Source organism: Microtus pennsylvanicus, chromosome 6 (genome assembly GCF_037038515.1).
Source record: "Microtus pennsylvanicus isolate mMicPen1 chromosome 6, mMicPen1.hap1, whole genome shotgun sequence".
NCBI classification, from domain to species: Eukaryota; Metazoa; Chordata; class Mammalia; order Rodentia; family Cricetidae; genus Microtus; species Microtus pennsylvanicus.
In genome coordinates this window covers 28,964,797-28,986,211 of record NC_134584.1, presented here as the reverse complement: position 1 = coordinate 28,986,211, position 21,415 = coordinate 28,964,797, and the positions used below count along the sequence as shown (strand labels likewise).

At 41.4% G+C, this 21,415-nt stretch overlaps 1 protein-coding gene across 2 annotated transcripts in view; it reads right to left on the bottom strand.

Annotated features, from left to right (window-relative positions):
• Positions 1–696: 696 nt before the first annotated feature.
• Positions 697–21,415, bottom strand: part of Wdr70 (WD repeat domain 70) — a 212,197-nt gene continuing 191,478 nt past the window's right edge. For both annotated transcript variants that reach the window (XM_075975932.1, XM_075975933.1), the window contains 5 exons: positions 18,706–18,806; positions 17,066–17,145; positions 15,108–15,224; positions 13,089–13,251; positions 697–876 (listed from right to left, as the gene is read on the bottom strand). In XM_075975932.1, the coding sequence (XP_075832047.1) occupies positions 789–876; positions 13,089–13,251; positions 15,108–15,224; positions 17,066–17,145; positions 18,706–18,806 (549 nt within the window). In that variant the 3' untranslated portion in view covers positions 697–788. The remainder of the gene's footprint in view (positions 877–13,088; positions 13,252–15,107; positions 15,225–17,065; positions 17,146–18,705; positions 18,807–21,415) is intronic.

Below are 21,415 nucleotides of genomic sequence, written 5' to 3'. Positions count from 1 at the left end.
GAATTACTCTTAATGTTTTTTATTTATATAGCCCCTGTGTTTTCAAAGCATTTCCTTCCTAATTGACTACTTACAAAAAAAAAAAAAGACAAACGATATTGTTAACCATGTTTGAAAGCACCAAATATTTGGTATAGACTTTACCATATGGGTGCTGTGCCAAATGCTCTACATAGGCATTTCATTTAGCCCTCTTGACAAACCCAGAGGGTAAGTATTACCACCCCAAGGCCAGAAGGAAGACTCAAAGTGAAGGCCTACAGTAGTCTAACTTCAAAGCACGCCCTCCTAGCCCTAAGCCTCACAAGCTTCAGTGGAACATAATCAGACACATGCTCCTTCCTCGCACAGCCACGCTTCGGTTTGAACTCATCTAATTATTTACAGTCGTGTAAACAGTGGTTGTGACACTGTACAGAAATATTAAGCTTTTGACTCCCTATTTCCACATTATGTTCCTAGATTAGCTCAAGATAGATAAACAGCTCGCTGTACGTTTTCCTCTCGAAGGCTATAGGAATCTGCACAAGAGCAGTAATTGTTAAAGCCTCAAAACATCTAAAATACTCAGGAGTCAGCTGAGTCTGTTTACATGTAGCACAGTCTAATAACTATAGTTAAGAAAACATAAACACAAGCAGCGTGAACGTCTATCAATCTTTGAACAATTCAATAACAGAGAGGACAAAATCTGTTTGTAAAAATGCATGTTTTTATTTCATAAGCATTGGGGTGGGCAACACTGCAACCTGTCCTTGTGCTCCGTGCAAACAGCTCTTAAATGACAGTCAAATCTTACGTTTTTTCCATTCTGGTTCATTCTTTGAGTCTTCATCATCAGATTCCACTTGGGCAAACATGGTTTTGGGCTGAGTTCTAAAACAAAAGTTAAAAAGAGGAGGAAACTGTGAGCTGGTGTTTCTTGCATTAGGCGTTGACTCTTTCATCAAGCAGGAGTAAGCCTGAGGAACTGACTACATTTCAATTATTAAATATAAGTCATTAAACTTCAGGCAAAGAAAAGCATAGTGAAAATTTAATTATGTTCAGGAGAAGAGCCAAATATTCTTTTGAAGGTTTTCCCTGTGTGGCAGACACTGGATGCTGGCCTTCCCTTAAATAAAACAAAGACGAATTGAATCTAGCAGACCCTCATGTATCACAACCAAACTCTATAGGCAACTGAGCCAAAGTGTGACTATTTGGAAGAATAAGCTACATGGCCCCCACACAAGACCTACATAAGAAATAACAGTTTTCTTATCTGGTAAGTTTAAAGTAATAACAAACATACAGTGACTGGCACCAGTAGAAAACTTCAAAGTAAAACAAATGAGCACCAAATGATTCCCCTTTCCAGATCAATAGATGGAAATGCCAAGCATTGAGGATGCGTCACTGAACACGCTGGTGACACCACCATACATTATTTCTGACAGACAGCACACAAGTCACCAGGCAATCTTCGTGAGAGCATCTGTGCTTTGCAAGCATACTTGGCTCAATGACATTCCTATCACCATTCCAAAGAAGAAAATTCCAAGAAAGTATCAGAAGGTTACAATGTCCTCCCCTTTAGCTCAAGCTGCTTCTGGAGAGAGATTACTATAAACGAAATGGATGTGGCAGGCTCCAGGAAAGACACCTAAGCTGTCTGGCTGAAGGGGTTACTTTGACACAGTCCACCTACTTCCAAGAGTACTTACAGCAGGCTGGTGACTGAGCTGTTAACATCAGGTGGACAGAGTAATGCTGCAAGGCAGGAGATCATGTTCTTGTGGGACAGAGACTGAAGTACTGGTTACATAAGTGTGTGTGTTTGCCAAAACTTGAGATCGTTCCATTTGATACCTTACTGTATATAAACTATGCCTCAATAAAGTTCATTAGTGAACACAATCAAAACAATGATAAGGTTCAGAACCAAGGGATGAGAGGATATATAACTCAACACGAACCTTGGTCCTGGATGCTAAGAAGATGGCTTCACGTGTAAAACCGCTGCTATGAAAATGTGAGGATCTGAGTTCAAATCCTCAGCACCCATGCACAAATTGGACATGGTTACACAGTCCTATAACCCTGGCAAGCCAGGCTTTGTGGAGGGGGGAGGTACTGGAGAATGGATGAAGATTCCTGGCTGTTAGCCAAATTCCAGGTTCAGTGTGATGCCCTGACTCAAGTAGCAAGGCAGAGAATAAAAGAAGAGAATACCTGATATCTTCTAGCCTCCAAATGCACACATGTACATATTTAATATATACATACAGATACACAAATACACTCACACACACAGACACATACATTCACACAAATACACTCACAGATACACTCACAGGGCATGCGGTGAGGGTGTGGGGAGCAACGAGAACAGCAGGCCTCTGCAACAAGGTGAAGAATGTATCTCCCTAGCATAAGGGTATATCGGCTCCAACTATGAGGAGATAGTTCTCACCTGGAGAAGCTGTATGAAGTTACTGAAAATGATAAGGCACAAAGTTTGGGGTTTTATTCTCAGGTCCATTCTTTATGAAATAGCCTTTAAGGGCTGGAGAGATGGCTCAGTGGTTAAGAACACCAGCTGTTCTTCCAGAGGACCCATGTCCAATTTCCAGCACCTATACAGCAGTTCATAACTGTCTGTAACTTCAGTTCTGGGGATCTGATGCCCTCACACAGACAAGCATGTGGGCAAAACACCAATGTACATAAAATAAATATTTAAAAAGGAAAAAGAAAGAGCCTTTCCTCCTGAAAGGGAAAAATAGGGAAGTGGTGGAAAATGGGAGGTGCAGCTCACAGAAACAATCCATTTTGCCCCCAAAACAGCATTCAAAAAGGATAGTCTAGAAACATTAATAAGAGGTCTTTGTTGTTTGCTAAATAAAGACAAGGTTCTTTTAAAGAGATTCTTGAACCAGCTCACAGAACACCTAGGACCTAATGAGTGTGCTTTGTAGGAGCACAGAACAACCATGGCCTTCAACCTCGCAGCTTTCTTCAGAGCCATTCTCGCCTTTGAATTCATTTGCACAAGTTATTGTTTGGAGAAAGAGCGTAGCCTCACACATGAGCATGATCTTAGCAGCTCAACTCAGGTCGGTCTTGGGGCATTTTAAATAGACTCTCGTTAGTCACCACTGACCAGGACAATGAAGAACAGAGATGATTGGGCAATCTCAAACAAAGTTAAGAATAGACCGAGCAGATTTCTTCTCTAGGGAACAGCCTAATTTGCCCTTGGCACACGAAAACACTACAAAAATAAATCAACAGGGCCAAGGAAAGTGATATGACACATGCAAACGGACACAGTATTAATGCATTTGAAAACAGTTTAAAGCTGGTCTAGAAACTCCTGCTTTCAGAGCCAGCAGGAAGCAACAGCAGCAGCAGCACACCCTTTAAGTCTGTTCAGTGTGGATTCCTTTCAGAGCTGCTTATGGAAACGGAATAGGTACACTGATCTCAGCACAGTCTCCATTGGGTAGTTCTGTGAGAAACAGTGTGACAAGCCAAACCAAATGGACAATGACAACAGAGCAGCAAATCAGAGCTACATACGTACAAAGCGCAAGAAAGACATTCTACCTCTTCAAGAAAGCATTTACATTGTCCACCATTCCTTATTTTCTATTTGTTTGGTTTTTAAAGGATTCTTTTTATTCTATGTGCATGGGTGTTTCACCTGTACATGTATCTGCACTGTGTGCATTGTTGTCTGCACAGGCCAGGAGACGGCACTGGAGCTCCAGGAACTGGGGCTATAAATGCTGTGAGCCACCGCATGAGTGCTGAGAATTGAACCTAGGTCCTCTGGAAGAGAAACCAGGGCTCTTAGCCATCTTTCCAGCCCATTATCTTCTAACTCCTTGGACTTGGAGCCTCATGACAGATTCATCTCCCTGGTCCTAACCAAGAACCTTCCGGCTTAAAAGAAATACAGAGAACACAGGAATCCTTGGTGTTGGCAGGCTCAAGAGGACACCATAAATTTCAAAGGAGAAGCCGGTTAGTGTCTACACCATTGAAATCAGCTTCACCCAGACCCATTCTTTTATTGGCTATCACTAACTATTTTCACGTGTTAGTCAAAAACCTGAATGTAAAGAAGGCTGATTTGAAACCTGCACCTTCCAGGTTGATTAACTCATTTGGTAAGTTTTTCATCTGATTAAATTTGGTAACAGTTCATTAAATTACCAAGGACAGCTAAATTTCAGTATAATTACTGCTGCCAACCACTAGATAAACTCATCGAAGGAGTTTGTCTGGCCCTGTCACATTTCCAATCTATTCTGCATTTGCAAGAGTAAATACGATTTCATGAACTAATGAACACAGAAGCTTATGCAAAGGTCCATCAAGTCTACAAGTTAGAATTTGGTGACACCTGGTGCTAATTTTTCTTAATTTTTAAAAAATTAATCTAAATTTTGTATTATTATTTATTTTTGAGATTATAATTACAACATTTCCCTTTTCCCTTTCCTCCCTTCAAATCCTTCCATATACCTTTCCTGGCTCTCTTTGAAATTTATGGTCTCTTTTCTATAGTTTCTGTTATATGCATAAATGTATATGCTTATATATTTTATATATAACCCTTTCAGGCTATATAATGTTACTTGTACATTTTCAGGGCTGATCATTTGGTTTTGGATAACCAAACGCTCTTCTCTGGGGTAGACTCTTTCTCCTGTTCTCAGCATTCCTTAGTTGGCCGAAGTTCTTTGTGAGAGCTGAGAGTTAGGATACAAAGCAATGGTTTTCACTGACGGGTTTCCATATGTCTATGCCATTGTATGTTACCCATCTCCCTCCCTGATCCTACCCTCTTCTGGTCTCTCTCCCTCCACATGGTTCTCCTGCCTGCTTCCGTGTTACCCTTACTCCATTACTCCCTCTGACACTTTAAAAGAAGTTCTTCAGATTGTCTGTATGACGTGAGTGGGTGACAGGAACTCATGGACGTGAGGACCCTGCAGTGTTTCCTTCTCCAGCTGCCAGTGATGAGCAAAGGTTCCCACACGGCAGTCTTCTAAAGGGCAATTTAGGGTGCACTCAGGTTTGTATGAGAGACTCCAGGTATCTTTTCTCTCCTGACTAAGCTCTAACCTGTGTCTCTGCAACCCCTTCTCTAACACTCACAGCAGGGTGATGTCATTACAATGTTTGCAGCTGCAATGAAAAGTCCTCAGGTCACATTCTCTTTAATTATGGGCGTGCTTCTGATATGATTTGTACAAGAAGCAAGCTCCTGGGTACCACAAGGAATATGAGGGGAAATCACTCGAAATATTTCATCCTGAGAATGCAAGTATAAACCACACGCTTTTTTGGCTTGGGGCCCATTGTTTATTATGAAGGAAAACCTCAAAGCCAAGGCCAATTATAGCCATGACTCGACATCTGACACACTTGTTAGCCCTGTTAGGATGAAGACAGCCTGGCTGAACTCTGACCCAGTCGTCACAATTGCGGAATTATTAAGATTAAATAAAAGGCTTGACCAAAAGATTCGGCTTGAAATGGCCCCTTCTGTCTATGATGAGCTAATCGACAGTTGTTGTTTTTTTTTTTTTAAACACTGGGGATGTATAAGAAGATCAGAGGCAATAAGACGTTTCTAGATAAAGAATTTTCTATTTTCTTCAGGAAATGAAGACATAACATTTTGGAAAATAAACACTTCTTAGACTCATACAGTGCAGTATTTTATGCTTGAGAGTCCAGAGATTAGAAATGCGGTCGCAGAATAAAAAATGAAAGGGGGGACAAACAGAAGAGCCCTGGAAAATCAGCAATATTAGCACCTTATTATCAAGTGCGTAAACAAGCAAGAACAGTGAAAACTTAAAGGAAAAAAGCCAGAGACACGCCAGGTCTCATGAATGCCCCTCTAAGTTCTCATTTATGAGTTTCTAAGGTACACGCCCAGGTGGGCATGGATGAGCCCTACCTACTCCTGCAGATAAGGGAAACAGCCTTAGTAAGACAAGTGCTGCACTTAACAGGAGCAGTAGAGCTGGAAGTACACTCGGGACTTGTAATGCTCGGTCTAGGGTTCCCTCTGCTAAGCCATGCTGGCTCACACAAACATCATCTCAGCATCCCAGCGGCTACTATTAGCCGCACCATGAGGAGAGACAATCCTCACTACTGAGAAACCCTAAGCCTATCATGAAGGCAGACCATCTAGACACAACTCCAGCCCTGCCACCTGATACCTGGGGGCAGTCACGTTATACGTTTCCAGTCTCCTCATGCAGAAAGCGGGGACAATAATACTACTTAACTTAATGGGTTATGAGGATTATATGATAAAACATACTGAGCTTTTAAACAGGTCTGTCACAGTATTGTACAATAAAAGTATCATTAGTGTTACATAACCTACATTAGATAATAGGGGCTCTTACTTCATACAATTGATATCTTTTCCAGAGTTCTAGGAGTAATGTATTGAGTAAAAGAATTCATACATTAAATACAACATTGCAACATTGCTATGTTTTCAAATCCTGGGGAGAATTCGTTTTCTATGAAAATGATTTGGTATGAGTCTTTTATAACTGAAGTTGTCCAGTGTATGTGAACTTTCCTAAGGAGGAATAATTTATGATTCTGAGTAACTACTTTTGTATTATTTTCAAGCATTCGTGTGCAAAACCATCATTTCTGGCACTTCTTAAAAAGTAGATTTTCAGCTGGAATCCCGCAGAGCCTGCTCATCTGGAATGGACCAGGAAATTCACACTTGAGTCCTCTTCCCTAAACCCCTCCCCGACTGCCTACGAGGCAGGCAGTTCATAAAACCAGCCTAAGAAATACTGTCCTCTATACAGGATCATGGTGGGCTGTAACAATCAGCACATAAATATAACTCAGGGGAAAAAAATACTTTTCTCTTTGTGGGTTTACGTCTCTTCCTGACACAAATCACATATAAACTTTTCCTTGCTCACAATGACTGCTTTAAATATGGCTTATGAACTCGATATGACTTTAAATGGATCCTTTATAGGTGGGAATCATATTTTAGTACACACACAACACACACAGCCACACATCTTGTATTTCAAAGGATATGCAAGTGAAGTTAAAATGACTGAACAAGCAATAATGGTAGTTCGTCTGGCAAGACAGGCAGTCATGGCTGACAGAGCTGTCATCCTGGCAGGCTGCTGGCCAGGCTCCGAGCTCCCACACATTTATCCCTGTCTGATGTGTAAGCTAATAGCATTCTGGATCTACATCCTGCCCCTTCCCCAGCCAGCTCTCTTCCCCTCCCCCCAGCAGCATCTTTGAACAAGAAACTGTAACTGAATCTGTCCATGTGTGGCTGAACAAGAGTCCTCTGTAATCCTGCTGTGTTTGAAAACTCGCATGGCTATTACATTGCTAGTGTCAGGACTCGAGCTTAGATCCTCAAGTGATACATGTAAAGTGTTCAGACTTCATTGGCAGCTGGAGAAGATAGTGCGTATATGCTGTATGCAGCAGGAGAGGGATGTCTAGCTATGCTTTCTGTGTTAAAGCGAAATATAGCAAATACACCTTCATTTCATCACTGACAGAAGTCAATTGCAGCAAAGAAAAACAAGCAGACACACATTCTCAGTTACAGTGACCTTTACAAAAAGATCCTTTTAAATATTAGCTTCCTTCAAACGCTTTGCCACTTGGCAGTAAACAGTAGACTGTAGCAAGTGAACATAGAAGAAACAGCTCCGTGAGCCCAGCTAACAGAGTACATCCCCCACACAGGCAACACCTTCAACTTAGTTAGCTGGCAACAAACGTAAGGCACCGAAGATGGAGGGAAAGAAAGAGTGGGGAGAAAACCAGCAGAAAGAAAGCTGTGTGGTCATACAAGCGCAGTGCTCGGGTTCAAGGCACCGAGGTTAGCACCAGCTTCGAGCCCTCCAGAAGCACAGAAGAAAAGGGCAGCATGGCAGTGCACTTCCTCCTCACCTAGCACGTTTGTTCAACTAAATATAAACCACTTACAGTGAAAAAGCAGTCTCTACGTAGCACAGCCATGGGCGAGCACAATGAGCTTCAATTAACTCCATTTAAATAAACCTGAAAACCCAGATGGACGATTGTCTCAGAAATATATCAATGATGAAGGCTCCTGGGAACAGTCATAAACGCTAGACAGACTTAGACAGGAAACAATGGGAAAGGCAGGGGGTGGTGGGTAAAGACATTACTCTCCACCTTGCCCTCCACAGAGGCAACAAACTTTACAAATTTTATTAGATAGTTATGTATTTACAAAATAGCTAAGTTTTAAGTTAATCTTTCTTTCTTTCTTTCTTTCTTTTCCTTTTTCTTTTTTTAAAGAAGCCAGCCTAACAACTGGATAACAAACTACAGAAGGTTCTATCAAAATTTGTCACATGTAGATCTAAGTAGGAAAATCATGTGATCGCTTCCATAGAGATGAAGGAATTTAAAAAATGATTTAAGGGGCCAGTGAGATAGTAGAAGCACTAGCCTGACAACCTGAGTCCAATTCCTAGAATCCAGAGTGGAAGAAGAAAATCTACTCTCAAAAGCTGTCCTTAAATTCTTGTATATATATTTTATATTTTATGGGGATATAGCATAAGATTAAACAATATAAAATTGCTGGCTGACTTTCTTCACATACAAAACAGGAAAATTCACATATTATACTAGACTCCTGTTAAAAGTTCAAAGGAAGAAAAGGATGCTCAAAGCCACAGACACAATTTAGTATTGTTTTGGGAATAACCAAGGCAATCAGGTAAGAAGAAAAAACAGTAGGTATAAAAATTGGAAATTTAGTTTTATATGCAGAGAGCCCAGAAATTTGTATAAAAATTATTTTTTTAAAGATTTATTTATTTATTATGTATACAACATTCCTTCCATGTATGCCTGCAGGCCAGAAGAGGGCACCAGATCTCATTATAGATGGCTGTGAGCCACCATGTGGTTGCTGGGAATTGAACTCAGGACCTCTGGAAGAGCAGTCAGTGCTCTTAACCTCTGAGCCATCTCTCCAGCCCCTAAAAATTATTTAAAATAATAAAAATACAATGAGTAGCTGAACACCAAGATACACAAATAGCACTCTATATGCAAGCATTTTCATATAGAAAGGAATTATAAATCCAGTAGAAGATTCTACTTACAACAGCACAAAAAGATAGAGTAGGAATAAACGCTGATGAGATAAGGCACTGATATATCGAAGAGGCTAACTAAAAGTTCCTTTGGAGGAAAACATATTTGAAATCCATAGCAGCTCTATTCCTAGAACTTTTATATAGTAGGCAAATGCAGATCCCAAAGGCACTAATTCAGTATTGTTTATACGAGTTAGAGTGAGAACAACCTAACTACCATTTAAGAGGGCACTGCTTTAGAAAAACAGAACATGACTATGTAATACATGGAAACTAAATATAAAGTAAAAAAAAATGGGCTGAACATACAATGGGTAGAGACCTAGCCCATTCTCTAAATAAATTCTAAATAAAAAACAATATGTTAACCATGCTATATGACTGTGTTTATATATTTTTAGATTTGTTTATCATGTGTGTATGTTTGTGTGCACTCATGCATGCCTGTCATAACACACATGTAGCTATCAGATGACAACATTTGGGAGTCAGTGCTCTCCTCCCACCATCTGGGTCCCACAGACTGATGAGTTGTCAGACTTGGCAACAAGTGTTTTACCTGCTGGCCCACTGCCTATCCCTATCTCTGTGCTTTTAAATGATGTAAGAATCTATACACTACCAGTGAAATGAACAGTGGGCATTAAGCCTTCTGGAAAATGCAATTAGTATGTGAGAGCTCATAATTTATACATGAGCTCTTTTTAGGAGCATAAACACTGTAGCATTAGTTAGTATCTCTCAACAGGAGAATGAGGGCCTGGAGTCTCCCAGCTAGTACTCATGGACTCCCCACACATACAATGAATGTACTGCTTAAAAACTCAAACAAAAATTACATAATGAATTGAAGTTGGCCCGTTAGCAAAAATATTGTTATCAGATACTAGAACTGTAACAGAGGATTTCTAGGGCCAAGTTCCTGCTCCAGGTTGCAGCAATGAGCTGCTTTCCAGCAGGCCCCAAAAGTAGACTTCTAGAACTTTATTTTCTTCAGTGATGAGTTAGGCCTTTGACATCTTCCCAAGGATTACATTAATATGGTAGATTTTACTAACATCTAACAACAGTTAACAAGAGGTATGGCATCGGCATTTTGGAGACATTTCAATGATTTACTTTCGTGTATAAACACACACATTTGGAACAGTTGGCCATCAAAACGGTGCTCATTGTGTTCAGCATACTGTAGACTGTATCTCTGATTTCTTTTCTTTCCTCAATCGGTGGCTTTTTCTGAACAAGGTTTCTTGTAGCAAGAACAGACAACTAAGTACTTCATGACAAATAGAAGAGTCAACATACGATGCAGAGATTTACCTCATTGTCAATGATGATTAACTTACAAATGTGGGCTACTCAGCTGAAGTGGAGCATCAGAAAGTGGGGAAGCACTCTAAAGAGTATGGGTGCAGGCTCCACTGTTGAAAGAGGACAATAACTACTTCCTCTGAAGGACCTTCTACTGGTCAAAGCTGGGACAAGACAAACAACAAACCACAGAACAATAGCCTTAGAGAATGAAATAAGCATTTTAGAGTTCCTACTAATATTGAATAAAAACTCTGAAAACAAAAACATAGGAGAAGGAACGAATTTCTTTAGGAGACTGCAACAATACATACAGAAACCAAGAAAGAAAGAAATCCATTGTGAGACAACCACCACAGTAATGGTTGCCATAGGCAAAACTACTGTGGAAGTATGAGGAAGAAGAGACTCCCTCCCCAAAATATGTGTTGATCTGAAACAGAGATAAGTACTTCATTAGGGGACACTTACATCTGGCGACTAAAGTCAGCATCATTGCTAATAAGGCATACTGGCATCATGAAACCCTCGACAGGACACACACAGATGGCTTTAACTTCATTCTTGTATTTCTACCCAATATGCTCAATTTCATTACAATCATGAGAAAATACTACACAAACACACATTGAAAACTGACAGAATCAATGACCACTATTCATTAAAGACACAAGGATGATGAAAAGTAAAAATTACTGAGAAAAACAATGGAACACAGCATAGGCTTCTGGGATAGAGAAAGGACATGAGAAGAAAACCTGATCAAGACCAAGGAATGTATGCAGCTTAGCCATAGTACTGCTCCAATGTTAACCTTGTGATGAGAGGGGAGGAAGGGGAGAGAGAGACAGAGAGGGAGGGAGGAGCCTGAGAGAGTCTTTAAATTAAAGCAATTTAGTTAAAGGGAATTCCTTTGGGGATGTAAAAATTTTAAATCCATTATCTTTTGATAGATAACAAAATGATATGGTTTTTATAAGGGATATCAGAAGTAGAATAAATGGAAATGATATCAAGAGTGATACAGTCCTACAGCTTATAAACTCAAGATTTATTAACAAAACAGGAACCACCATGCATCCACATTTCACCTGTCAAATGATCCTTTAACACAGTTAGACAGAAAACTATTTTTTTAATTTTTTATTATTATTTTGTTTTGTTTTGTTTGAGACAGGGTTTCTCTGTTGTTTTGGAGCCTATCCTGGAACTAGCTCTTGTAGACCAGGCTAGCCTCAAACTCACAGAGATCCATCTGCCTCTGCCTCCCAAGTGCTAGGATTAAAGGCGTGCGCCACCACTGCCCAGCTAGAAAACTAAATAGAAGGGCTTTCCAGAAGGTCAAATGAAGTAAATACAGTTCAAATAAAGTACATTAGTGATGAAAGCAATACCTGAGGAAAAAAAAATCCTACTCAGAAATAAAGATATTGTCGAGTTTTTTATATATAACTGGCCAGTGGTAGCTACTACAGAGATTAATCAATTATAGATGGTTATGTAAGGTGTTAATCTGCTTAAGTCTAAAACTAGTTCTAGTAAAAATTTCAAGAGTTATTGACAATTCAACAACAGTACTTTCCTTGGTATAAATGTGGGTGGTGTGATAGCATTAAAAACCATTACACACTCACCATGCTAAGCTGTTTGAGGACTTTAAAAGGCTGGATTCACTGTACAGGGAGAGTTTTTTTATATATAGCTTCTTATATGAGAACTAGCCTGAGGCAGGAACATGAGGATTGCTGCAAATTTGAGGTCAACCTGGTTACACAGTGTGTTCCCACTCAGCAGGAGCTACATAGTGAGACTCTGAAAAGCAAATCAAACTAAAAGCAAAACACAGCACCCTCAGTCCCCAGACCGTCTTAAGAAGGCAGGCAAGTCACTCTCCTTTGCTTGCTTTTAACTCCCCTCCACTGAGATAACAGTGTCACTTTCTAAAGTGTTAGGCCAAAGGAACACATAAGGCTTATTCCTGGCTTTAACACTGATAACAAACTGCTGTGAGTCTAAGTTTTACCATTTTAGAGTCGTACGATATAAGCAAATGTCTAGGCATCAGAATTCTGAATCCCTGGTCCCATTGTTGAGATGGTCTCTCACAGCTCAGGATAGTCTCTAGCTATTGCTGCCTAGATGTCGGGATTACAGGCATTGCTAGAACACCCACATTTCTTGGCCCATCCTTTGTGCTCAAATACGACAGAAAAGAGAAAGTTAACACTTCCAAGTACTATTGTTATGCTCTTCCCAATTCATTAGACATAATAATTTCTCCATTTCATTTTTATTTATTTTTTTGGTGTTGGACTTAAATCTATGACTTTGGAAACACTAAGGACATACTCTACTATACTGCCAGTATATAGTATTATTAGTATCATTAGAGAGAGAGAGAGAGAGAGAGAGAGAGAGAGAGAGAGAGAGAGCGAGCGCATGTCATGGTGTGTATACGGAGTGCAGAAGAAAACTCTGTAGAGTCAGTTTTCTTTTGCACCTTTCCATGGGTTCCAGGGATTGAACTGAGGTCACCAGGCACAGACAAGCTCCTTCACCACTAAGTCATCTCACCAGGCCCTACTTTTCTGCTTTACACAGCTACTTCCTTACTTGGAATACGCCGGCGAAACCCAATATGGGTTATCTTCTGCTGCTTTGGCATGACGCAAAATGGCTTCTCGGGGATTACTGTCATCAGTCTTGTCCAAAGCAATGTTTTTCACGATGTAGGATGACAGGGTGCCCCCGTGGGTTCCAACTCGGCCACCACGACCTATTTCAAAAGAAAAACCCCAGATTAGAATCAGAACAAACTGATGATACATTATTACAGCTGTGTGTGCTGCGTACCGAGCTCAGATCTCAATAATACCTACATCATCTTTTCAGCTTTCATGGATCAAAAAAAGGAAGGAAGCATCACCCTTTAACTATCCAAAACTGGAAGAGACATTTAAAAAATGTTTCGGTTGCTTAATTTGCAAAATGATACTGATTTTAAAAAAAGAAAAGGAAAAAAAATCTCATAAAGATTGTATTAAAAATTTCTCTAGTATGAATTTATTGAAATTCAATACTAAAAGTAGCCACTATTCATCAGCTGCTACTTTAGTTTAAACAAATGTATCTTAGGGCTTTCCACAGTGGGTGTATGTTGTGTTACAGACACGCTACTCTTGAGTTCTGAGAGAAAAACAAGCCATGTGAATATACTGACTCTTCTTCCTTGTCTGCTGTGACTGCCTAGGCAGATAGCAAGCTCAAAGGCAAAGAGTTGCACCCTGCTGGGTCTCTCCAGAAAGCATGGTGCCTGATAAACAAAATGGGCTGACATTTAGAAAGTTCGTTTCTGATCTGATTTTTAGAAAGATAAACAAATGAATAACCAAATAATACTGGAAGATTACCTTCACAAATTAAGAAGAAAATTAAAAAAAATTGACCAACTGCCAGAGGCTTTGTGTGGCCAATAACTATTACAGCTTTTCGAGGAAGGAGACAACATTTCAGTCTGCAGTGGCTGAAAAGGTCTTCTGAAAGCAATGGATCATTTTGGGAAGGCCCACAAAGCCTTACTATTATTATTACTATATTAAGGCATTACTTTCAATGAGCATATGAGTTACGTACAAGACAGAGGGAAATTTGAGGATCACAATAAAAGAGGCATGAAGTGCAAAACTACCAAGGTGAGTCAGTGCACTGCAGAGAACCCTGACACAGAAAAGTATATGGGGTGAGGGAAAATGGGGGAGTTTGGGCACAACAGCAACATGAAAATCAGAGGAATGGGATAAAAGCTGGCTGTATGCAAGACAAAGGGAGAAGGGGTGGAGACAGGGAGAGAGAGGGAGGGGGAGAGAGAGAGAGAGAGAGAGAGAGAGAGAGAGAGAGAGAGAGAGAGAAAGAGAGAGAGAGAGAGGAGATGAGATAATACTGTCTAACTAGAAGGACTTGAAATAATCTAGGCAAGACTATTATGTAGAAACTTTTATTGGTAGCAAGGAAGTTCTAAAAATAATCAAAATAGAAATAAGGACATTTCAAATGGGTCTAGGGCTGAGACTCAGATAAATGGACAAGTCAAAGGCTCAGTTGCCTAGGACAAACACACACAAGTGAGAGTAGAAAATGAAATTTTAGTAAAACTATCTACATACAATAGACAGCATACCATGCTGTCTCCTGCTACAGGCAATCTTTCATTTACCTTCTAGAGAAATGGGCAGCTCCATTTTATCACACTGGACTATAAGTCACAGTCACTTTCTGCCTTGTGTGAAACCTAATCCAGCTTGGATCTCAGGCTAAGAGACCAATGTCGTACATTAAGCCAAAACTGAGAGCAGCAGTTTCAACACTGACTTGCAAGGAGCCCCAGAGTTCTAGTGAGGTCACCTAAGGCTCAAGCAGGAGAGGAGAAAGCCCCAGACGGCCTCTCTAGCCCAGCACAGAAGCTCTATCAGTCTTCCGCGCTGTGATTCTGGTGCTAGAAAACATCTGAAAACCGCAAGAGTCTCTCTGAAGATCAAGAAGCACGCAGGCCCAAAAGCTCCTACCATCTCCCTATTAGTGACACCGCCCTGGCCCCTCATCCCCTTGCCAGACAACTGGCTGGACCGCAGTCACCTGGGCCTGCGACAGGAGGTTCTGGCTTGTGTGACTTCAGGGGGTCCAGTCTGTCCTTCTCCAGCTGTTTCCTCGTACTTCGTTGGCGGGGCTCACGGAACATGGGCAAGGCATGAGCTGTGAGAAGTCACATTTGAAAAATTTCATTATAATAATAACCCTTCATCCAAAAACATAACTAATGCATGACTAACTGGAACATGAAATGGAAATCATAATGACAGCCTTCATTTAATAATAAAAGACAGCCTTACTGTAACCAATTAGCTAATTTCGTTTGATACCAGACTCATTGTTCACCTCTGTTGGCAGCTAATGGCACTCAGGAAACACTGTCATGGAAACACTGGTGAGTCTCAGCTCCCTAACCATGGGTTAAAGCTCAATTTCTGTGGTTTTGAAAACACTTACCGGAACGACTTTCTTATTTGTTCTTACAGCACCCAAATAAGAGTAATGCCAACAGTGTGCCTGTCAGTCCTCAAGTTTCCTCAGATGCCTCATAAACACTGGAATCATTTCACACGTTTCTGAAATGTGACCACCGCTCAGCAGGGAGTGACAGCACTGAGCAACCGGAAGGGAGGAGCACAGTGCACTGAAAGTGGGATAAAGGTTGCCTTGAATGCAGGGCTGCCTGACTCTCCCTACCAGTGTGGTCACTCGGCCCTCCTTCCACATGGTTGGTGCACAAAACAAGAGGGGGATAAAAATTGGGCACATGTGTTCAACTACTGCCAGGGGTTCACCCAGTTCCAGAATTAAATTCTAAACATAAAAATAACATGGATTTAAGGAGAAACTATGTAACATTTGGGGGGGGGGGATATTGTGGAATATTAAATAGCTATCTTTTTGTTGACCTGGAATCTCCTTCAGTCAGTATTTACAGATTTAAACCTGTTTTAAAGGAGAACATGTTTTCAGGGGACTGGAGAAGACAAAGGTTAAATGGAACTTATAGTCTCAGTGAAACAGCTCTAACACCTCAGAAATTCGTCCAGTCACCCACCTATACAGTCTACCCTACATCGCCCACAGGAAGCCGTGCCTGCCTTGAGTCAGGGAAGCTAACCAAGCACATTACCCCTCAACACTGTCAGGCAACATAACACACAGTATTTTTAGGTAGGAAAAAATTATTTTCACTTCAAGTGGCAGAAGGATAAGTGGGCCGTGTGTAGTTCCGTGTGTTGGACTGGACGGTCCCAGTTTAAGACGTCTACTCTTGTAGAAGGTCATGGGATCTCCTGACTGGTCAATAGCCCCATGGAACTTGGTTTTACAAGAGACCCATCACCAGAAAGAAGGCCAGCAGTAGAGTACTCCTTGGGCTTCAGTCTGAGACACAGGTAAAATCTAGACGGCTGGCTATTCTCTACTCTGTGGCAACCAAGATTCCCTTCCTGGCCTGTTATAGGTCTGAGGCTGTGGTTTTGGAACATAGGCCTGTCTATCAAATTAACAAGGTTGTATGACCCACCTGAGAGAAACTGCTATGCTCTGGTAAGCTTTCTCTTCACACTTCAGATTTTATACATAATACAAGTATATTACTACATGGTCATAGATTCCTTAACTAATTTCCCTGATAAGTTTGTTGTTCTACATCACAATGCCAGTTCATAGTACAAACAGACAAGTTCAGGGCTCCTAAATCTAAGTCCAGCACTCTTCTTGTTTTTCATTAAATTTACCCATTAAATAATATGTTAGTTTTTAAGATGCTGTGATAGACTAATACAAGCAGCTCAGATAGGTGCTTCTCCTTAGGATGAGGAATTACATGAAGCAAGCATCATTTTCTGCAAAAAAGTCAAGAAGCTAAAGTATATTGTCAGAAGACTTGTACCTGTGTCCACATGATAGGAGATGATATAATCGGTACCTGCACTCTAATGAATACGACAGCAGAGAAAAGCACTGTAAGACAGAGAGGAATGCTAACAGCAACTTACGGGTAATGATGTAGTCCTGGGTTAGTGTCTCAGCTTGTTTTGCCTTCCGCTGGGTTTTAACTACACATAATTTTGCTCCCCTATAATGAATGAGATAAAACAAATTTTCTTTAGTTAATCTTAGGAATGGGCAAAGCTGAAACACTGAATTTCTGGTTCCATTAGAGACTCCTCGAAGCATTTACGCACATACATGTACACATGTACACACACACACACACACACACTCCCTACTGCTGTACCTCTGTATATAGTTGAACCCAACAGAAATTACTCTATGAGAGATGTAGGTAACACTGAAACACTGTGAATTCTTGGCCAGTTCTCTCTCTCTCTCTCTCTCTCTCTCTCTCTCTCTCTCTCTCTCTTTCTTTCTCTTTGGTTTTTCGAGAAAGGGTTTCTCTGTGGTTTTGGAGCCTATCCTGGAACTAGCTCTTGTAGACCAGGCTGGTCTCGAACTCACAGAGATCCGCCTGCCTCTGCCTCCCGAGTGCTGGAATTAAAGGCGTGCGCCATCACTGCCTGGCTTGGCCAATTAATTTTTTAAATCAGTTTTAAGGATCCCATACAAAACATAGGTCTCACTGTAGCATTTTCATTAGTCATGAGATGCTTTTAGAAAGAGTCCATGCAGACCATCCTATCAAATCCTTGACTTTCTGGGGTCTTGATGATAATGATTACTAAATCCAGAAATTCAAGCCTACTAGTCAGTGTCCACCACCAAGTGAAAGGTTGAAAGGGGTGTCAAGGCATTTAAGACACAAATTTAAAGAGGAACCTACAAAAATACTTTTAAAACATAAGATGATAAAGAAATTTTACAAATCAACCAACCTTTCACCATAAAGGATTGCTTCTATTTAGAGCAAAACTGTGGTCAGTGAAACCTTGCTCATGAGGATTAGCTCTCTTCTGAAAGCATGTAAGACCTTAAAACAGGCCGACGGGAAGAGCACAAATTCAGCATGTGGATTTGTATACTAACACAAAGGTTGCCCTTTGTATACTACCAGAAAGACCATCTTCTTTGGGGTGGTAACATATGTCCACCCGTGAAAAAGAAAATGGAAACAGCTGAGGATCTAGATGAGCTTTCATGAAGTCTTCGGACCTTGGGATTGAATTGATTTACCTATGTTTGACCTGGCGTGAGCTAAGGGCTGCAGGGAAAGTTCATGTGCTGTTCCCTTCTGTTGACACAGCATAACCTTGTCCAATATCCAAACCAGTGGCTGCTAAACGCCAAGTGAGAAACGTAAGAAAATGGAAGAGCCGCTTCTGTTTCTTGTGAGTGGCCGGTGCCCTGCCTTGTTAACCCCACACATGCAGCACTGCTGATGGACGCCACTGTCCAGGGTGTACGAAGAGCAGGGACTCCCCTCCCTGCACTCAGTGCCTCAGCCAAGGGACTGCAAATCCCTGGGGAACTTTGGCTTTGAATTCAGCGCAGATCAAGGGTGAGATCTAAATCCCCTTTAAAGCACAAGGCTCGGAGTCTGAGGCTTTACTTTGTACCAGCTGCCTTTTCTAAAAGGGTGGATCCCCATCAAAGGGGGAAACGAATAAAAGCAGGGTGAATCAAAGCCCTCCCCCCAGTTGTTGTCATCCATCTCAAACAGGCGATTCCTAAGAAATACCTCTGACTTTTGTTGGGGTCGTAATACACTTTTGCCAATCCATTTCCAGTTCCAACCATGATCTGGTTCAGCTTTGGATGCCACAGGCAGCGGACAACGCTCTAGAAAGGACAGGTATACAAGTCAGCTCAAGATGCCAAATAAAAATGAGGGGAAGGAGGACCCCTGCCGGTACTCTGATGGTCCATTTACTACATCAAATGCCAGTGTGAGAGTAACCATAACTTTTCAGATACTTTCTTCTACAGCACATCATGGCGTTACATTCCATCCCACCTCTTATTATCCATGTGAAACCCTCAAAAATACAAGATGTTCACTTCCATACATGACACCCCCCTTTCCTCGGAGCCAGTTAGGCGGTCCAGTTCATGTGAGCCTGGCAATGTGGAATACTGGCTCCCTGTGAAGTACACAACCACGGCTGATTTAGATCTGGTTTTCATGCTCTTACGCACACAATATGTCCCGCTGGACTCAGATTGAGGCCAGGTGGTTACTGTTTTATTTGGTTCACAAAGATCCAAGCCTCATTAAGCTTTTTTTACAAAGAGTACATATTGGTGGACAATTAATAATCTCTCCCTGCCTGTGAGATAAAACAGCAAAGCCATGACAGATATAAAGCAGATATCAAATGCAAAGCCTTGATAGTAACCTGATGGAAAGCTATATTTAAAGAGGTGGCTCACTGGAAGCTATGACCCTCTGAATTCATTTCTGGTGAAGAATACGTGGTGCTCTGGGGCCCCAAAGAACCTGGGCTCTGAGTTCTCACAACCTGCTTTCAATTTTGTTTGGGGTAAGAGGGAAGAGATGGGAGGGATAGCACAGAGAGACTTAAAGGGGAAATCCGAAGCTAACACTGGAAAGCACAAACACCACACACCAAGTTCTACAACCCTCATTAGGAGTAAGACGCGGGGAAGCATTAATCCAACATCCATCAACAGTCCACTTCCTTACATACTATGTATATGAACTAAAGGGGAAAGAGGGTACAGGCAGACACTGACATCTGGGGTTCTCAGGGTAGAATCAAAGTCCTAGAGCTCTGTCTTGGTGGTTGGTGTTCTGTAAGTCTGCCTCTAACCATTCCACTCTTTCATTATGAGATCCCTTTAGGTAGAAATTCTGACTCTCATCTGATTGGCTATAGCTAAATAACTGCAAACCCCTTTCTGATCTTCCACAAAAACTATGGAGGAAGCTAAAAAAGAGCCTGCAATTTTCTAATTCCCACTCAGCAATATTCTAAGGTGGTTCTTAAGTTGTGTGCCACTGAAGTGGACTGAGTCATTCAACAGAGAGTCAGGGTTTGTATTTCCCCACTGGAAGCAGGGTGGGGACGGGGAATATAAGTTGAAAGGGCAGGTTTTCCCATTGCTTTAGCTTTCTGTTCACAATTTTCCTCATATCTATGGTGCTGCTCTCCAATGACTGCTAACAAGTGCTAAAAGGAAAGCAAGAGCCCAGTAATGGGAGAAATACTTGAATCAATTCTACTTGATAGTTGGGTTTTCCCTTCTCCAACTTCTCTCTGGCTTCCAAGTATTTAGTTAGTTCTAGTAAGGGGAGAAAGTATGTGCCAGAGCACACGCGCGGAGCTCAGAGGACAGTGTAGGAGTCTGTTCTCCTCTTCCACCACATAGTTTCCGGAGGCTGAACTCAGGTCGTCAGACTTGGTGGCAAATCCCTTACCTGCTGAGCCATCACACCGGACCCTCTTTCTCTCTCCTCCCTGTCCTCAGCCCTTCTTTGTCACTGATGCTTTGTGCATACGGTCATGGAAGGTACTTTAGGATGCATATGTATAAAGTCAGATTTTCTTCCTTAAAAACTGCTCCAGATTGGTGAGATGGACTTAAGTGTGTCAACAGCTCATGCCCCGCGGGCGCTGTGCCATGGAGACCAAGGGAGAACTCTGCCTAGATCACTGTACACTTCCTGGTGTCGGGTATATGGAAACATGGGAAGAGTCACAAACACAACTTTCTAACATGGGGCTTGTGTAACCCTACCTAGGATAAGATCACCTGAGCCAGCACCACCTCCCTCCTCTGCTTAAATGTCACTTCTCACGGCCTTATTTAAAACTATCATCCCTTGAACAGGGCAGTGGTGGCGCACGCTTTAATCCCAGCACTCAGAGGCAGAGGCAGGCAGATCTCTGGGTTTGAGGATAGATACTCTGGTCTACAGAGTGAGTTCCAGGCTATCCAGAGCTACACAGAGAAACCCTGTCTCAAAAAAAACAAACAAACAAAAACAATCAAAACCAAAACTATGACCCTCTAACTCTGTTCACTCTGCTTTTCTTTAGGTCATAGCACATATCTTTAATGTAGGCTATGCTTTGTTTATTATTTATGCTCTGCCTTCTCAACTAGAATTCATGTCCCACGGCCAGAGATCTGGATCTGTTCTGTTTGACACGACATTCCAGGTGCTTAGATTAGTGTCAGTGCTCAGCAAACAAGTTAAAAGTTGAGTGTGGCCTATCCCTGAATGGGTTGCTTTGTTAAGCAGAGTTGAAAACAATTTTCAAGTTAAAAATAATACCTTTCCAAGAGGAAGAATCTGATTTCTGCTTTTCACTATTATAACCAACTATCATATAAATCCAGCAGGGCTGGTTCCTTCCTTCTGTAGCCCTGGCGAGAACATAGGCATGAACTAGAGAGCAAGGGAAGGCACGTCGGGGCTTCCA